Below are 19349 nucleotides of genomic sequence, written 5' to 3'. Positions count from 1 at the left end.
ACTCAAGAATGAGCAGACTCAGAGGTGTTTTCAGGCAAGTGATGATCAGCAATTATTGGTCAGCAATATAGGTAGAAGTGTTCCTGTATCAGTGACTCACAGGTGTCTGTTTCAAACCGTTGTAAGGGAAGTCTTATACTAGCACAGACACCAGTATAGGTGATAGGTGATTTTTTCATTACTCATGTCACAGCTGAGAATTTTTATTCCACTTGGGTACATTCATTTCTCCGCTCATATGAGAAAATGCACAAAGCAACAGATCATCACTATTCCACTAATACTAATGGCATGGAAGTGGTAACATTTGTATGGAAAAGTCAGCACTTAGTACCTTTATGCAACAGGATGAAAATGTGCAAACTGTTAACTTGTAATAGAAATGTCTTTAGTTTCCAAGTGCAAAGTGCAGTGTCAGCACTGCACACTATCTTCTAAAAAAAAAAAAAAAAGACAAATAGGAAAACATTTATAAACATAGCTCTTGATAGCTCTCATGCAAACTGCTGTCAGACTTGTACACTAATGCAGTGAATCATTCAGGCTCAACTCACTGGGGGTACTCCTGCTCATATTGGTCAGACTGGCCATAAGGGATTTAACTTTATAAGCATAGTAGTCCCTTAAGTTGACAGATGGAACTTCTTTCATGCCATCACCAAAATCACAGCTTCTCATGGCACTCTCTAACTGCTTCTGACGCCTATAGAAGTGGGAGAATTTATTAAAGATCAGTGTAATGGGAAGCACTACCACTAGGATTCCAGCTAGGATGCATGCAGATGCCGTCAACTTGCCAGCAGTGCTCCCTGGCACCACATCCCCGTAGCCAACTGTGGTCATGCTAACAGTAGCCCACCACCAACAAGCAGGGATGGTGGCTAACCCCTCATTGTCTTCTTTCTCAATAGTGTAAGCCACTACTGAGAAAATGGAGATGCCAACAGAGAGGTAGAGTAAAAGAAGCCCCACCTCTCTGTAGCTGTACTTCAGAGTGGCTCCAAGAGACCTGAGACCTGTGGAGTGTCTAGCAAGCTTTAATATGCGGAAAATCCTCATTAGTCTCAGGACTTGTGCAACTCTGCCTAAATTTGCTAAAGTTGGACTACTTTCCACCACCAAGTTGACAATTAATGTAATATAAAATGGAAGGATAGACATTAGGTCAATCAAATTCAGGGCATGCTTGAAAAATTTTAAAAAGTCAGGAGCTACTGCAAATCTTGCCACCAGTTCAAAAGTGAACCATGCAATACCAAAATGTTCCACGATTTCAAAGCGAGGGTCTTCCTCGGTGTTCCCGTTGCTGTCAACGATCTGGAAGTCTGGGAGGCTGTTCAGGCACATGGTCACAATGGAGCCCAACACCACCATTATTGAAAGGACACTAAAGATGCGGCTTAAAACTGAGTACCCAGGGTTATCCAAAGCAAGCCAGAGCTGCCTCCTGATGTTTCCAAAGGGCTGTTTGTCAAATTTAGAGGCATCATTGTAGAATGCCAAAATCTCATCAAAAGAAGATGTTGTACTTTCCTGGTCACTTTGTTCCTCCCATTTCTCTTGGTCTGGCTCCATTTTCCTCCCATGGTAGCTATAACTGCAGCAGGAGTCTATAAAGAATTCATTGATTCCCCAGTATTCAATCTCCTGGCTGAAAGAGAAGACACAGAGTTCACCCATCACATGGAGCTTGCCAGTGTTATAAAAATGTAGCACATAAGGAAAGAGCTCGGGGTTCCTGTCAAAATAAAATTCATTCTTGGTGTCATCATAGTCATCACAAAGCTCCAGTATCGACTCCTTTGAGTGGCAGCTCAGCAATTTGCCCAGCCTGGTCTCGGGGAACCTTAATAATGTGTTGGATCTCATCTTTTTCTTAAAGCCTCCAACGTTGATGCTGATCTCATTGTCTTCAAAATTCGCTTCAGATAAAGCCCTCAGACTCTGCCCTGTCATAGTGAGCTCCTTCCAAAGGTGGATAGGGAATGAAAACCTAGGATACAATTACACAGAAAGTTGGTAAAATGAACAAGTCTACAGCATGTTCACCTATTGATGTTTTCTTTCTTTCTTCCTTTCTTCCTTTCTTTTCCTCCGTTCACTCACTTTCCCTCCCATTTTCTCCCTCTGACCCCGTTTCTCCCCTTTTCCCTCTTTTCTCCCACCTCCCACTGAAGACCTTGAGGGAGGCTCCTTTGTTCCCGCGGCAGGCTCCTGTCCCTCCCCTCTCCCTTCACCTGGGCTGCGGCTGTCGCTCCCACCAAGCCCCGTTACTCACGGCCTTTGTGCCACCGGGGCCGCGCGGACCTTTCATTCCCTCCCGCCGCTCCCGGCCCCGCCACACAAGGAGTCCCCGCCGCCGCCCGGGGTCCCGTCCCACGCCGCGCCTCCGGGGCCGGAGCCGCGCTCCGACCCGCGGGGATCCCGCCCCGCCCGGCTCCGCGGCTCTCCGCGCCCGCCCTACCTGCTGCCTCAGCGGCCGCGGCCCCCCGCCGGCGCGCCCTGCTGCCCCCGGCCCCCGCCCGCCATCGCCGCCGCCCGCGGGGGCCGCCAGGGCTCGCCTCGCTGCCCGGGGCTGCCGGTGCCGGGGGATGCCGGTGCTGGGGGGGTGCTGGTGCCGGGGATGCCGGTGCCGGGGATGCCGGAGCCGGAGGGGTTCCTGTGCCGGGGATGCCGGTGCCGGGCAGAGCCGGGCAGGGCAGGGCAGGGCAGGGCAGGGCAGGGCAGGGCAGGACGGCCCCGCCGGCCGAGCGGTGCTGAAGGGACAGCGGCCGCCCCGCTCAGCGGCGGGAGGCGGCGGCACGCCCGCTCGTCATGGCGACGACCCCCGCGGCTGCCGCCCGCCCCCGCCTCTCCCACCTACCCCCGGCCCGACCCCGCCGGCAGCGATCGGGCCGGGTGGGTGGGCACCAGGGCTGCGGAGGGGCGGCCCGGCGGAGCCGGTGTGCCGGAGGTGTCTCCGCTCGCTCGTTCTTGCCCCTGCGCACCGGCAGCAGCGGCGCCGCAAACTCGGGTTTCCTCCCCACCGCGATCCTGCTTCACGCCGGCTCCGAGCGGCACAACCTCCCTAGCGGGGACGGGGGACGCCCACCCACGGCCGCAGTGGCTCCGAGCACCCGCGGACCTTCTGCGAGGGGCGTCGCCCGCCCCTCTCCCCCTCACCCTGCCGGGAAGGGACCGGGGGAGAGGGCGCCGCTGCCCCGCCCGCCTATGGCACCGGCGGGTCCTCGCTGTGGCGCCTGAGCAGGGTCTCTGCGGAGACTGACAATAGGAAAGACGGGGACACTTGTCCGAGCAATTTGGTGTGAGGGGAGCGGAGCTGCGTGTTGAAGCCGCTCGCCGCCCCCTCAGTCGCCTGCTGGGAACCCCCGACCTCCGCAAACAGCCCCGCCAGCCATTTCGGGGGGGAAATCGTGAGCGGCTGCACCTCGAGCAGGGCGGGGGGAGGGCTGACCTCCTCGAGCTGCTGCTGCTCTTGGTGGGTAGACTTTACGTGCTACTACATGCAGTAGTGTCCAACTACATGGTCAGCGATGGCAGTGTCCCTGCCCACGCTGCAGGCGACTGGGGAAGAAATCTCCCCTCTGTTGCTGAGCTCGGGGTGAGGCCGAGTTTCTCGCGGGGGAAGCCTGATCGTGGCAATCCCTGCGCACCTGACCCCGCCCTGAGCAGGGCCTGCTGTGCAGAGCACAGATGTTCCGAGACAGGTGCTCTATGCCGGGATAACCCACATCGTCTCCTGCCAGCTGCCTCGTGACCGCCTCTCACTCGTGGTCCCACGCATCTGAAGTCCGGTTCCTGGAGATACACTGCTGTCAGTGCTTTGTAGGGTTAGGGTGTGCAGGGGGATGAAGACTCCTGTCTTGCTTCCCACCAGCCCTGTCAGAGCCTTGAGCACTCCAGCCCAATGCATCCCCTTCGGCTTGTTCCTCAAAGCCTCAGTGAAGAAGAGAGGTTATAACGTCCAAGTCCAGCCACAGGTGAGCCTCATTTACAAGGAGCCCCCAGTATTAAAGGTCAGCCCTTTAAGAGCCCAGGAAACTGAGTGCAGACATGAAGTGGGGCAAATAAATCCCGGTGTATGCCAAGAGCCAGGTCTCCGAGAGCCTGCTCAGCTTTCCTACCTGGGGTGTCGTGAGCACCCCACCACATCCCGCCGAGGCTGGTGCATAGTGTGGCCAAGACTCCACACCTCTGGGGACAGTCCCACAGCGCTGTGCAGGGACCCACGGCGCCCTCAGCCCCCCGGAGATGCTTCCGATGATCCGTGCTTCAGTGATGCTACAGATGGTCTCCCTGCTCGCCTTTTCTTGGGTGGTGTGTGTTTTTGCTTTGCTCAGCTGCTGGTGAGCGGCTCCTGCCTCCCTTTGCTACAGCTGCCCAGGGTCAGGGCTCTGTGTCCCAACATGCGTCACTGCGTGTCCGGTGACATCCCAAGGGACGCTAAATCCACACGGAATAACGGACACCAGGCTGCTCTCCTGGCCAGGGAAAGTGCTGATCCTCTCAGCCCCGTCCCTCCAGCTCTTCCCCTGCTGTGAAGTGGCACGGAGGAGACAGACTGCATATAGTAGGGAGGAGGCTTTGCAAATGTAGTGGCGACCTGCCCGTTTCCCTGTACCAGCGGTGTTTCACGTCCAGAGAGGCAGCTCTCCTGCTTCCCAGTGGCACTGTAGCTGTTGTGTTCGGGAGAGCCGCCTCCTCTCAGGGCTCTGCTGGCGAGCCACTCACTGGGGAGCTCTAATTATACTGGCATATAATGCCCGGGGCAAGGGGCAGCAGGACATCGGACTGCGAAACCACCCCGTTAAAATTTTTGAGTTGGATACCTCACCACGTTCCCCAGGGCTTGGATAAATCACGAAACTTCTCTATTGTAATTTCCCACTCACTCTTAGGAGAACAAAAATAACTCATATTCCTCAGTAACATTACAAGGAATAGTGAGCTGCTGCTGCTGCTGGAAGTGCAGTCAAGCGATGTCCATGTTTTTCCCCCAGCTCTGGTCTATGCTGGGGGGCTGGTGGGGGCTTTAAACATATTGAAACATCTTCAGGAAATTTGTAAAAATATAAATTACTTTTGTTTCTTATTCCTAAATTAATTATTTTCCCTAATGCTGCTTTAGAACAAACTAAGTGGATATATACTTGAAGGACTTCCAAGCTTTTATAGATTGTTCTCACCTTCTAAGTCACTTGGCTAAGAAAAAAGCCAAATGAGTCTCATTACTCATTTATCAATCTCTGATCTTATTTGTACCTTGGAAAAATTGCTGGTCACTTTTCTAAGTTGCATTTTCTCATTAAAAAACACATAAGAATACAGCTCTCACTGGTCTCATATAACTGTTCCTGTAATTAGGGCTAATAGACTCAGCCCAAGCATTTTGCTAATAAGGCTAAAATGATTCCAGCATCCAAATTAGTAATCCAAAATCCATCTGATTTTTTTTTTTTTGCAAGGGGCACACTCTGCTCCATGGACGTATAAGAGTTACTGTTACTGACCTAATATTTTTGCCTTTCCCAGCAGTAAATACAGAAAAATTGCTGTGAACAAACTATCACTGGTGTAATCTGAGGCAAAAGATATGTCAAAAGAAATCAGGTATGTCATTTTTGCACAAAATGAGCTTGTGATGTGTCAGATAAAAGCACATTTTGGGATGCACTGGTAATAGACCAAATAAATACAAACCAACGCTTTGTTTAAACTGCCTTGTGAACATTTCTTGGACTGTAGAGAATGCAAGACCAGTGCTGAGGTGGGGCTGGGCTGGGAGCAAAAGGAAGTGTGAAAGAATTGCCTGTTGGAATGGAGAGATGAATGAGTGATTCATATTACCTTAGGGCAATATTACAAAAGCTAAACTAACTTTGGGTTTGGTGGTTATAGTTTCTGACTGAGACTGTGGGAGACAGGACTTGTTTAATAGGTACACGTGGTACCACATTATTTAAGGAATATGGGAGGGTGCCAGTGCTGTGTAAAACACAGTGTGGATAGAGGTGCCCTTCAGGGCTGGGGAGACATAGCAACTGCAGTGTTTGACAATACACCCTGCCTGGGGTTTGTGGTGACCTGAGCTGTGAGGGAATGTGGAAATTATTGCCATCCTACTGACTGACTCAGTGTAGGAAGCTGCTGCCTGAGAAGCCATGTCCTCAGACAACATCCCCAGCCTGGTTCCTGTTGGCTGCCCCACCAGCACTGCAGTGAGATAACACTGCTGGGGACATGTGGCACTCTGTCCTGCCGGCACGACACTGCATCTGAGATGCATTGTCACCTTTGGAAGAAATGGAACTGCTCCAAAACTACTAAATCTACAAGTGTTAATGAAATACTGATAGGGTATAAAGGAAGTTGTAGGACCAAAGCCAGTAGTTTTATTACCATGGTGGATTCACTTTGAACTTGAGGACACTACCATCTATTACACTGAAGGCAAAACTTCAGTCTGAACTTCATATTTACTGAAAGGTTTCCCTCTGTCCCCAGGGCAAATGTACATTCTTGTTGACTATTTCCTTTTGTTCCAGACAGAGAGGAAAATCCTGTAGTCTTAATGTGTTAGTTTAAGATCAATAGGTAAGACCTGTTTTTCTTTCCAAAGGTGGCTGAGACCCTTCTGTGTTGGCATTTCTATTGTCACAACTGTTAACTGTGGCCAGTGAGTAAATATGTTTAAAAGAAGTAAAAATAGCTCTGCATATGATGTTCACTAAATACTAGAAAGGACTGTTGCAGAACATTGATAAGTTTATAAGAATGAAGTTGAAAATGTATTTAAACAAATTCATAAAGACTACATCCCTTTCTGGATGTATATTTGGATATTTATCCAAATAATCTGAGTACAGCCCCAATTTGACAGAAATTTGAGAGAACATTGCAGAGGAGAAATCCTTCTAAACAAACTTTGTTCTTACCTCCCCCATGTCAGCAAGGTAGCCACTCTCATGATGCTTGGTTCCTGTCAGTCTGTGGCCAGCCTTTTCTAACTGGAAGTCTAGCAAAAGCTGAGATTGTCCCTGCTTTTTTCATCATTATCAAACCCTCATAACCACTGGCAGAAAAGAAGTGCCATTTGTTTATGGGTCTGCTCGCCCTGTAAGTGCCCTGACTGACATGCCTGCTTTTCTTAGGAGGCAAAGGCTTTGCACAAGCTCTGTGGCATTTGCAGAATGAAATGGGGGAGGGAGGAGAGTCACTTTACTAAGCTCTAAGTTTACAAGGCAGTGATAGCCACGTCTGAAAACAGACCTTCTCTGTGACACAGTGGAACTCAGTGGACCACAGAAAGACATCTGGCAGCTGAAGAAACTGAACCATGAACTGAACATGAATGAAACATTTCTTTTTGTCTGATAGCACCTCAACAGAGAGGCAAACACTGATATTTTGTGGAGCAGTGATTGCATGAGCATTGGAGTTTAACTGTGATGACTGCAGTATTCTGCCTTTTGTTGTGAGTGGCCCTTAGTCACTGATGTGCCTGCTCCACCTGATTCTTGACTCTGAGGGACATGTGGCTTTTGGAAGCCCAGTGGGGAGCATTGTCTTCCTTAATTAAATCACTGCATCCCAGAATCATGGAATGCAAGGTTAAAAAAAAAACCAAAAAACTACTATTAGATAACTGTGACTTTCTTTTAGATAGACTGTAGAATTTCAACACCCTGAGACGGGTGAGATGAGCCACACCTACAGACCCCCAGACTCCAGCTGAGCTGCAGCAGTAAGCATTGCCAGTAGCAATGAGCAGTGGGAAAGAGGGGGTTTTAGAGGTGCATTTTTGGATGTAAAGATGACCAAATGCAGTGCAATGGTCACTTTCACAGTGGCATGTGTTGCAGACAGCAATGGGCATGGCCTCTTTGATATTTGTCTGAATGGAGGTGAGGAGAAATAAGATCTTGCTTGGATACAGGTTATGGCTATCAGTTCTAAAATGTGGCTAAAAAGCCTGGTTCTGTTATGTCAGTCAGCTGACATAACAGAGCACTGGAAGGTTATTTAGCTTGCATTTTGAACTCACTTATTTGGAACTTATCCAAGTTCCTACTTGGAAACATAGAATTCAAAGAAAGCATGAATATGAGAAAGCCCCTCCTAGCTTACAGCTATTTCAGCGTGGGAGGAAAACTGATTTTGATTATCAAACCAGCATGCAGAAGGGCAGGAGTAGCCCCTTGAGCTGGGTGACCCAGCCTCACAGACTGCTCTTACTGTCAGCACTGAGCAGCAAAGGGCCATGCCATACTTTACACAGGTTAGTAACCTCCAGGCCAAGAGGCTGTTCAGTGTTGCAGCGCTGGGCCAGCTCCAATGTTGTTACCATTGCCTTACATGTGGATCAGTATTTTCTCCTTTCTTCTTCCTGACATTTCTGGGGGAGTTTGGTGATAGGAGATTCTTAGCTAATCCTGTGTTTTTCAAATAAATGGGAAGAACATTGAAACTGTGTTGGTAACAGCCAGAAGAGACTGCTTCTGCTGGCAAACACAATTTCTTAATCCGTTGATTCTCTGTCCTGACTCCCTGGATGAGTTTCTGCTGGGTGTCCAAATCTTCTCATCCATGTAGTCACCCCATACAGCAAATACCCAGGCACACTGCCCTTGCCTTTTGTTGGCCAGCCTCATCACTAGGGAGATTGGCAAGGATGGACTGATCATTTCATGGCCAGCACATCCACAGAGTGTGTGGCCAGTCTGCAGGGGGCCAGGTAGAGCTTGGAATCATAAGCATATTTACTAACCTTAAAACAAATTAGAGATAAGAGAATCTTACTCTTCATCTGTCCAAATGTATTTATTTTGCAACTGAAAGCCTCAATGCCCAGCTAGATCAATGAGTGAGATAAAACAAAGAAGCAAAGGAAATGGAAGGCAGCCTTCTCTGCACCTCCCAAAGGCTGTTTCTACAGGTAGAGGGCAGAAGATGTGCTTTTTGCTTTCCACGTGTGAGTTGCCACTGCCATGCCTCCCTGACTGCCCAAACAATGACACAACAGCTTGGTGATACAATATCTGGTCTCTATTGCCATATTTTAGCTTGAGAGAAAGCTTTACTGGATCTTCAGATAAGGCCATAGAGATTTAACTGGAAAGATTTTGGAGAGCTGACTTAATAATTAAGACCCAGTTCTGAGGACCATCAGGGGCTTCAGCCTCCTGCATCCCAATATTTGTGCAGCTGAGCACAGATTCAGAAGCTACTGTTTCCTGGCTTCTAAAACAAGGTCTCAGATTCTTAAATATGAAATATTACCATTGTCTGTTTTTTATGAAGCCACACAACATCAGATCCTTTGTTTTATCTTTGTGTTACTTGTAAAGGATTTAGTTGTTGCCCTGAGGGCTCTGGTGTTCACAGTTCTTCAGTATCTACTTTGTTCATGCTGGTTGCTTCATCAAGAGAAGAGCAGCATTTGCCTCTGAAGTCAGCCTGAGTGCAAAGAAACTTAAGGATCCTGGGTGCCTAAAGAAATTGCAGCATGGGTCTGAAAAGGAGTGGTCCCAAAGTGGCAGTACAGGTATATCCTTTTATATGCAGCCTAGCATCACCAGAGGAGTGAGTGAAAGCACATCACACTTAACCAGCTTCCTGAAGCTTTGGGAAGGCACTGAGAATAATTTCTCTCAGTTTGTGTGACCCATTCGCCACTGCCTCATAAACCACCACGTGCAGAGTTTGCCAGCTGAGATAAAGGTAAATCAGTCTCTCCTTGAGATGTTTCTAGTACACTATCTGGAAGATATATGGCCATCACACACTGCCAACAAAATATATTTCTGTACTGTTATTGCCTCCAGCAGCTTTTTTTCTTCCCCCCACCCTTTTTTTTAATTTTTTTTTTTTTTTTTTGTTTTGGTAACAGCTCAGAGAGAAAGATTTGTGCTGCACCAAGCCTTACTGGGACTGAGATAGTGGTTTGCACCTCCAAAATTCAATTCTGTTTAGTGAAAAACAATCAGCCTTAACCATATATTCTTTAATAACTGCATACACAGCAAATGGAATTTAAAAACATTTTCATAATCTGCATAATGTTTATGTCCCATATTTTTAAGAATGAATGCCCTCCACCCCTTTAGAAATACTAACAAATTATTTGCAGTAACAGTCTATCTCTGAGTCATTCACTGTAAGTTTGCCATGGCAGTACCTTGCTTGAAATGTATCTCAAAAGCAGTTTGGTCTGTAATTTATCCTAAAGGTCAGACTTGCCTACCTAACTATCTGATTGAGACTGTGTACATTCCTATATGCTTCCAAAAAGATTCTGGTTATAAAGAGGCCTCTCACTATTGGATGAAGGATAAAGAAACTATTTCCTTTGGATTTGATTCACTATGATATTTTTGGATCATATTTAAAGCAAGAACAAGCCAATTAAAAAAAAAAGGATCACTGAATAAGACTGTAATTAATGTTTCCCACTGTTCCCATTCCTATCGTGGAACAAAAGGTTTTAAAATTTCTGAAACATGTTGGGACATCTGTGCTCAGTTTCTATACACAATGCAGAAAGTCCAAAACATCATGGGAAACCTTATTCTGAAAGGATGCCAGTCCAGATCCATGCTCTGAAGAGTTTCATATGGTTCAGATCAGTTTATAAAAAAAGCCTCTGAACTGTTTTATCCTTAGCTAACATGATTTTAAACTTCAAATTTTTAACCTCTATTCAAGAAAGCACTTAACAATATGCTTAATTATAACCCCCTCTGGTTCTCAGATTCATGCTTTTCTTCAGTCTCCTGGAGTTTGTTATTCCTATAATAAAGAGTGAGAGGAAATAATGAAGTAATTTTTTTCAAGAGCACATACTATAGAATTATGAGAAAACAGCAGTAGTTTAAACTTCACCATTTGGTTTGCTGACTGATTCATTTGGTATACAGTCAAGTGAGGGCCAGCACGTTGTGAGGAAAACCTGAATTTTGTTTTATTTGTTTTTCTTTTGAAGCTGCTGCTTTGTGGAACAATTCTGAAATTCACTGCAGTCAGAATATTACACTAACCAGCTGCAGATCAAAGACTTCACTGAATCTAGGTCAGGTCTAATTTGTGAAGCTCACAGAGTTAGTCACTATGGCAGCTTTCTGAAAGGTACAGATGGAGAATCCATGAGCTGTGGGAACAGAATTATGGGCCTTCTTCTCACCATCAGTTTTAATGCAGTTTGTTTTATTTCCTTTTCCAGGAGTTTCTTTTTTTAGAGTTCCTAGTAAAAAGAGAGATTAAATGTGACAGCCACATCTGTTTTAGGAAATTCCTGTGGAGATATCAGATTGGTAGCTGGCTCAAGCAATGTTAAAAGTGAATGCTTCTGGTCTGAGCAGGTGGTCTATGAACGTTATGAAAAATCTGTAGCCTTTTACAGTGACTTTTATCTCAGGATCTCAAAGCACTCTGTAAATATCAGTTGATCAAGTCTTACAATATCCCTGGGAGGTGATCACTGTAATTGGAGGGAATGGGTTTTATGGCTCACAAGTTTGCTGCTGGCTGTGAAATCCTATTTGTGACTCACACATTCTGCCACAAGTAGAGCAGATGTATTGCTGCTGTGCCTGGGTATAAGAGCTTCTTGAGAGGCAGCAGTGCCTTTGCCACTGGCACTTCTGGTCAGCTTCACTGTCCCTTGTTCTCCCATTCTCATTTCCTGGTACCCCCTATCAAGTGACACTGCTTTTGTAAGTAATTTTGAGCAAATATTTTCTGGAGAGTGCTTGACATAGATGCATGCTCTGCAGATTGTTTTTCTGCAGTTCCTAAGACAAAACAATGATAAGATGTACTTCAGTCAGTCTTTTCCCAGGTGTAGTGGGGGAAATGCAGCCTGGCTCTCCCTTTGCAGTATGGTTTGGGTAAATTTAAATGGGTTTAAAATTTAAACTTGTTGGCACCACAGAGACCACACCAATTGTCAGAGAGCATCTGTCTGAACAAGCCCCAGCAGACAGGAGAAGCTGTCTTGTAAAGCATTCCTCTCTGACCTACAGATGGGCTGGAGCATAGGCATCACCAAGGGCAGGTTTGCTTCAGTGAATATTACTTTTGTAATTCATAAGAAACAATGAACAGGCTTATTTCAGGGTACAGTCAAAATAGGAAAATAATAGTTGTGTGTTGGCATCCACATATGTGTGCAAGCACTGCTTACATGGTAACCACTAATACTTAGAATTTAGGACAAGACTTTTATACAAAAGGAATCTTCCTGTGGTTGGCTGTGGTTGGTTTGTTTGGTTGGTTTTGTGGTTTTTTTTTTTTTTTTTTGGTGGGTTTTTTATGGAGAGCATACTTTGACTTGCACTGAACTTACTTAAAATTCAGTCATATTCTAGTTCTAAGTGTGACCTCTTGGGATGTTGATGTTTGGGCTCTCCAAACACAGTGATAAAAGTAAAGCCTGGATGGAGGGCATGGATGAAGATCAGTATTTCCAGAGGAAAATACCGCAGTTGCTTGGATAAGGACATGAGACTTTGTTGCTTGTGTGATAACACACAGATTATAAATATCAACTTTTGACAGTGTTGACCCACAATCCATGATGTTGGCTGGAAAATTACCACTTGTTGTTTTAAGTATTCTGGAAAGTATGATAGCCATCCAAGGCTGAACGCAGAGTACTCACCACTGCTAGTCTGGAACTTGTTCTGCATATTATATCTCTTAGTATAATAAGGTTAATAATACCAACTCTACCCCTAGCCAACATTTATAGCACAAAGAAATTCTCAAATGCAAAGATATTTGAGGGCTTTAGTATTACACCAGAGGAGAACTTGACATCAGACATTCAGGCAGTTACAATTTTTCAATTTGCTTTGTAAAGGACTTTCCCATTCTCACAGCAGTCAGCACATCTGGATCTCCACCCTGACAGTGACCTCTGGATATTGCCATACTATACATATTAAAAAACCATAATTATTGTTAAAAAGTGGGTAGGTTAGTTCTTCCCTCGATTTGTTGCTTAAAAGATATCCATAGGCATGTGTTGTTCCCAATCTACAGCTACCAACAAATTAATACAATAATCAGTATGTGAAAATTGTTTCAGCTATTGGAAAGAATTCTCAGCTCTTTTAAAGCAGTGACACTAAGTGCCCTAGTTCAGCTCTTGCATTTTGGCTATATCACAACATTTGTTCTAGCAAAACGAATTGAATGGTCAGATGGAACTGAAAACAACCTGGAAGAAATTGAAAATTTTACTGGGGCAGAGGAGGAAATCAGGAAGTTTACTATTGCAAAAGTTTGTTCTGTTCTGTACCCCAAAAAGGGGAATAAGGAGAAGAGTTTCTTGGAGATTAAAATGTGTAAAAGCAGGCAAACCTTTGTACACTCAGAGTATCCATTTCTCAACATAGCAAACAGGAACATAGAAACATATGTGGTCAGCAATAACACTCATAAATCTTAAGAGATTATGTGTTCCTAAAGTAAGACTTCAGACTGATCTATTTTGTTAAGTGCCAAACTTCAGCATGATTCAATCAAGTTTTGCTTAATCGGAATTTATTTACTCTTTGTGATGATGAATCACTGAACATGTCTGTAGTCCAGTCTGTTGAACTAATTTATCAGGTATTTTGATGGACTGGTGATTTGCCTTCCCTGAATGTTTCATGGTTTATTTATTTATATCATCTGGATTGTGTAGAACAAGAACTGAAGTTCTGCTAAGAATTAAACATTCCTTAGTGATGCCTTTAGTAACAGAAACACTCTCTAGATAGGTAGTCTTGTTGCAATACTAGGGAAACAACAAAGCCAGGAAAACTCCTATCTACAGATCCAATACCACTGTATAAAGTAATTGTGTGTATCTTTTATGTTGATTATAGATTCAGGGTGGATTTGTATCAGAGACACAACCTGGCAAAGATGGAGGGATGGCAGTGGTGAGGTTTCTCTGTGCAGGACAAAGGGATTTCCTGGAGGCTGGCCCAAGAACATAGGTCATCCCAAAGAGAAAGAAGACATGGGGGAGTTGCTCACATAGCCCAGTTAACACACAAGTGCTGTGCAGAGAGGCAGTCTCACACGAGCTGTTCCCTGGTTCTCATGGATAATGATAATATGAGACAGGCCAGGCTGGACTTCACCATAAGTTGGCAACGTATGGACATTCCCAAACCTGTGCTTGAATGGATGTTCCCTACTGAGCCATGTGCCACTATGACCACGCTGCTGTGGCTGCATGTTAAAGCTAACTTCAGAATAGCTGTGAGCAGCTGGCAGGGATGTGGCTTTGGCCTTCTCTTTTCCAAGAAAATAGATCTCTTCAGGTATTTTTTGGAAAAACTTCCAACTCTCTACCTGTGAAAGAGTTAAAGAATAAACACATGGAAGTGGCAAATTATTTTCCAGAGTGGAAAGTTCTGATTTTCTGTACATACAGATGCAGGATAAGAATCCTCTGACTTACAAAGAAGTGCAGTCTGCTAGGTCTGGGCTTCCCAGTGCACGAGATATGGATGTACCTCAAGTGACTCCAGGGAAGGACCACTGAGATGTTTAGGGGACTGGAGCATCTGGCATATGAGAAGTTGTGAGAACTTGGGCTCCTCACCCTGGAAAAGACAAGGCTCCAGGGGATCTCAGTAGTGTGCATAAAACAGCTGATTGGGTAAAGAGATTAATAAAAGATGGAGCCAGACTCTTCTCAGTGGTGCTCAGTGACAGGACTAGAGAAAGTAGGAACAAACTGAAACATGGGAAAGTTTACTAAAACATTAGAAAAGAAAATATTCAATGCAAGTGTGGTCAAGTGTTGCTACAGGCTGCCCAGAGAGGTTGTGGAGATATTCAAAACCTGATTGAACATAATCACAGGCAACATGACCCTGGTTTGGGCAGGGGATTGACTGGAGGCTCCCCAGAGGTACCTGCCAGCCTCAACCATTCTATCAGATTAAATTAAAAACTCCCAAGTATTAGTGCAGATTCTCCTGAGAATTTATGGTGGCAGGCAGAGCATTCCAGTTTCTCAGCTGAGGGTGTAAAAAGAGGTAGAGATGTGATTCAAACACCAATTAGATGTGCTTCATTAGCTCCCATTCAAGGGCTGGTGTTTCTGCCATAGCACTGAACTGGATCAGATTTTGATCCCTTTGCTTGTTGTTGCTGTTTCATGGGCCACACCAGCCCTGGTCTTTGCTGAAAGCCTTCCTTGGAGTAGTCTCACTTAGGGATGAGACTATTCTAAGGAAGTCTCACTAGAAACAAAGAAATTGTCAAAATCTGATGTTAAATGGACTTATGACATATGTCACTGGAGCTCAAAGTAGCAATAGACAAAAAACTTGTCTTTTTTTTTTCATCTGATACTTTCTTCTGGCCTTAGAGTGTACTGAATTGCTCTGTAGGCCAGCTAGCCCTGAATAACAAGCCAATCAGTTTGTATCTGAGGATGATAAAATCCTTCTGAGATATCTCAAACATGTTTGGCATGTTTAAACACATCCTTTCAACTTGTCATCTTTCACACAGCTTCCAAATGATACTAATAATAATATCATTTATTTTGCATGATTGGTCCTGTGATTCTTCCTTCTACATCCTAAATGCAATACTTCCAATCTTAACTTCTTTTCTTCTGCAGGGAAATGCGTAAGACTTCGAGTTATCTAGATATTTAGAGCCAGAAGACTGAAACCCATTAATGTACAGGCCTCAAGTTATTAAACAACCAGAGGTACTTCAGATCTAATTGCTTTATTGGTGCTTCTGTGTTGACTTTGATTGTGGTAAGAGATTTAGCCTGCCAAAAAGAAGAAATGAATTGGGTCTTTATGTATGGATGTGTATTACAACATTTGTGAATTTTTAACATGGGAAAACAGCCATCTTTAAATTTAAAGGAAAAAAAAATGTATAACAGTGCTGTTACTTATTTGAAATTAACTCTTTAGGGTAATTAGAAGTCTATAAAACCTGTAGAAGGTCAGAATGGAGATCTATGCTTTCAGATTTTAGATTCAGAAAAGCCGCAGAGGAATGATGCACAGTTTCAGGAAGAAGGTACTTAGCTTTCCTATCCAGTTACAAATCCACCATGGGTTATTTGGCCCTAACATCTGTGGAGACTATTGTAGCCAATGTAGCTCTTTAACAATTTTTGGCTTTGGTTTTTTTCATATCTGGAGGACAGCCAGTATGCTGGTATACCTAAAAAATGAACCAGACCTGAGGGATGAAAGCTGGAGTAAGAGCAGGAGTTTGTCTGAGGACTACCCTTTTCAAGAGAAGAGGTGCCATGTTTTTCCTGTGGAATGCAGGAGTCATGTCTGAAGAGATGCAACTGCTAGCACCATCTGAGGATAACAGAGTGTCAGTATCAGCACTTCTCCCCCCGCCTCTCCTCTCACCCGCTGAACTGTGATGAGGATACCAAAGTTCCAACTTTGCTGTTTACCCAGCTGTGGAGCAGCTGGTTCCATGTGAAGAATTTGTCTTTCCAGTTTGCTTTTGTAAAAGCTTAAGAAACTACTTGAAATGATAAAAAAAAAAAAAAAAACAAAAAAAAACCAACCCAGAAAAGACCGTAATAATGTAATAATTGCCAAGCAAGGCTAAGGAATGCCAGAACTAAAACTGCAATAATTCAGGTCCATTGTCTACATTATCTTCCAATTTCTAATTGCATGACCACAAACTAGTGGTTTCTTTGCTTTTTTTTCCCCTCACTGCAGAGGATGGACCTGCTGTGGGATGAATCATGGTTACCTTATTGCAGAAGCTGTGGAATTTGGAGAGTGATGGCCGAGGACTTCAAAATAGGAAAGGATTGTACTGTGGTTTGGGAAACTGAGTGCTCTCTTGGTATTGGATTTTGTTGCTATTATGGATTTTGTTGTTATTCTACTTCACCTCATTCCAAACGCAACGCTGGGCTAGTCACTTAACTCACAACTTTTCACAGATGGTAACTGATTTTCTGGAAACCCTGACAACTGGAATCTGATATGGGATATGCAGGAAACTCACAATTATGGGAAATTTGATTTGAAGATATACTTTAGATGCTGAAAAAAATCTGTTCTTGAGCATCTCAAATGAGAAGCCAAAGTCTGTGGTTTCTTTTGGGAATTTTGACTCAATGACCATGAATAAACATAGAAGAATACTTTCTTCTCAACTTTAGGAGTACTGGGAAGATAATTTGTCAGTGTTTGTAGAACACCATGATCCTGCAGAGGAGAAGACCATAAAGTGCTTTTTTTGGAATAAGTATCTGTGTTTCACAGTGTGTGAGATGATAGGTGCCATTCCTAGAATAACAGGGCAAGATTTTTCAAATATCTATGCCATTATTTTTGTATAGTGATGCAGCAAAAAACCATGGCAAAGGCCTTGACAGTTCATTAAATCCACTCCTCTGCCTGAAAGCAGGATCAACTAGGCCTAATATTTTCCTGTTAAGTACTTGTCTAAGTTCCAGTGACAGAATTTTCATGAGTGCATGACTTTCCATCACTTTACTTTCCTTACCATTAAAAAGTCTTTCCCAGTAGCTAGCTGAAATCTCCTCTTGGCTTGCCCAGTTCTCAGGGCCGAGAGAGAAGCGTTCATCCGTGGGACTGTCCCACAGCCCACATGTAAAGGGTGCAGAACTGAGAGGATCCCTTTATTTCCAAAGAGATAAAAGCCATGGGTGGGCTGCAGCAGGACGGGCTGGGGGCTGGCTGCCTGCAGAGCAGCTGGCAGGGGTGGCCCTGCTGGGCTGCTGGGTGGGAGGGTGGCCGTGGTCCAGCTGTGTCCCTGCAGCAGAGGCCAACAGCTGCTGGGGCTGCGCCAGGCAGAGCACTGCCAGCAGGCTGAGGATGAGGAAGGTGATCCTTCCCTTCAGCTAAGCACTGGTGAGACCTGTCTGAACTGCTGGGTCCCCAGTGCAAGAGAGATTTGGACATCATGGAGCTGGTCCAGTGAGGGGCCATTGAGATGTCTAAAGGACTCAAGCAGTGATGAACAAGACCAGCCTCTGAGAGCTGTGGCTCAGCCTGGAGGGGGAGCCTCATCCATGTGTATAAATCCCTGAGGGAGGGGGTGTGAAGAAGATGGGGCTGGACTTTGCTTTACAAGCTGCCCAGAGAGGTTGTGAGGTCTCAGTCCCTGGTGGAGGATCATCATCACATGACTCTGATTTGGGTCAGGGACTGACTAGATGATCTCCAGGGGTGCTGGTCAGCCTCAGCTGTTGTGTGATTTGATGCCTCCTGGAGCCATCTACAGAGAGCACGACCCTGGCACTTACCTCCTGCCTACCAAAGATATTGTCTAACCATTCTTTGCATTAAAATTGGAAATGGCTGTTTCCCTCATGGACTGTCTGTATAATTAGGAAAATCAAAGTGGAAACACCTCATGTTTGACTACCTTTTATGATTCTGTATGGTGTGAGTTCTACCTTCCCAGAAGCATCTGAAGTTTGGGTGTCTTCACAGCTTTCTGTAGTAAGGAGTAATTGGTTTTTTTTTTGTTTGTTTAAAAAAATTATTTATACCCTTTAAAGATTTTTCAAAAACACTGACTAATACCTAGGTAAAGAAATACAGCGTACTGACAAGTCTAATGTTTCCCCCACCAGTGATTTATTAAAATGCTCCTCACTTTCACTTTTGTCCTTATCTTCTTCAGACAGCTGGGAAGCCAGTTCCTGCTGTCTTATGTTTGAAAACATGTTTTTCAATAGATTTCTTTTTTTCCTCCCCTTCAGCCCAAAGCATGAGATATCAATTGATAATGCATTATAGCTACTTCTCTGGTGAACAGAATTATCTAAATTAAGGTTGATTTTCCAGTATATTCTGGACATTCATCTGGCACAGGAGAGAGGCTTAAAATCTTAAAACAATGAACCTGTAAGAAATTAGTGCTAGATAAACTTACACTGGAACTAATACTACACCTCAAAATTCCTTGCTCTTTCCTTTTCAGCCTTGTGTTGCCTAAATTCCTGAACCATCTGCATGTCTGCCAGCCAAGTTCCTCTTAATCATTAGCTTCTGCCTCCAGAGCCATCCAAATCCATATTGTGCTGAGCAGTCAGCATTAAAGTTCACAGTCCACACTGCCACCCTGCCCTTTTCCTCTGCTGAATGTTTTTTTGGATCCCCCGATCATCCTCCCTTCTCCAGGGGAGGAGACTGGGATGGGAGGATTGGTAACCTTGGTAGCCTCTCCCAGGCTGTGTGGTTAGGGCAATCTTTGGGCAGCTAGAAGGTGTGGGCTCAACTTCAGTCTGGTGAAAGGAGCAAAGAGCTCAGGTTTCTCTTTTACCTGTGGAATAATCCAGCCACTAAGATGTGAAGTGTCCA

The 19349-nt window shown here is 44.9% G+C and overlaps 1 protein-coding gene across 1 annotated transcript; it reads right to left on the bottom strand.

Moving 5' to 3' along the window:
- Positions 1–490: 490 nt before the first annotated feature.
- Positions 491–1989, bottom strand: KCNS2 (potassium voltage-gated channel modifier subfamily S member 2). Its single transcript, XM_030237214.2, has one exon. It carries the CDS (start codon positions 1954–1956, stop codon positions 523–525), a length of 1434 nt encoding a protein of 477 aa, XP_030093074.1. The 5' UTR covers positions 1957–1989; the 3' UTR covers positions 491–522.
- Positions 1990–19349: the final 17360 nt, after the last annotated feature.

This window comes from Serinus canaria, chromosome 2 (genome assembly GCF_022539315.1).
Source record: "Serinus canaria isolate serCan28SL12 chromosome 2, serCan2020, whole genome shotgun sequence".
NCBI lineage: Eukaryota > Metazoa > Chordata > Aves > Passeriformes > Fringillidae > Serinus > Serinus canaria.
This window is presented reverse-complemented; position numbering and strand designations above follow the sequence as displayed.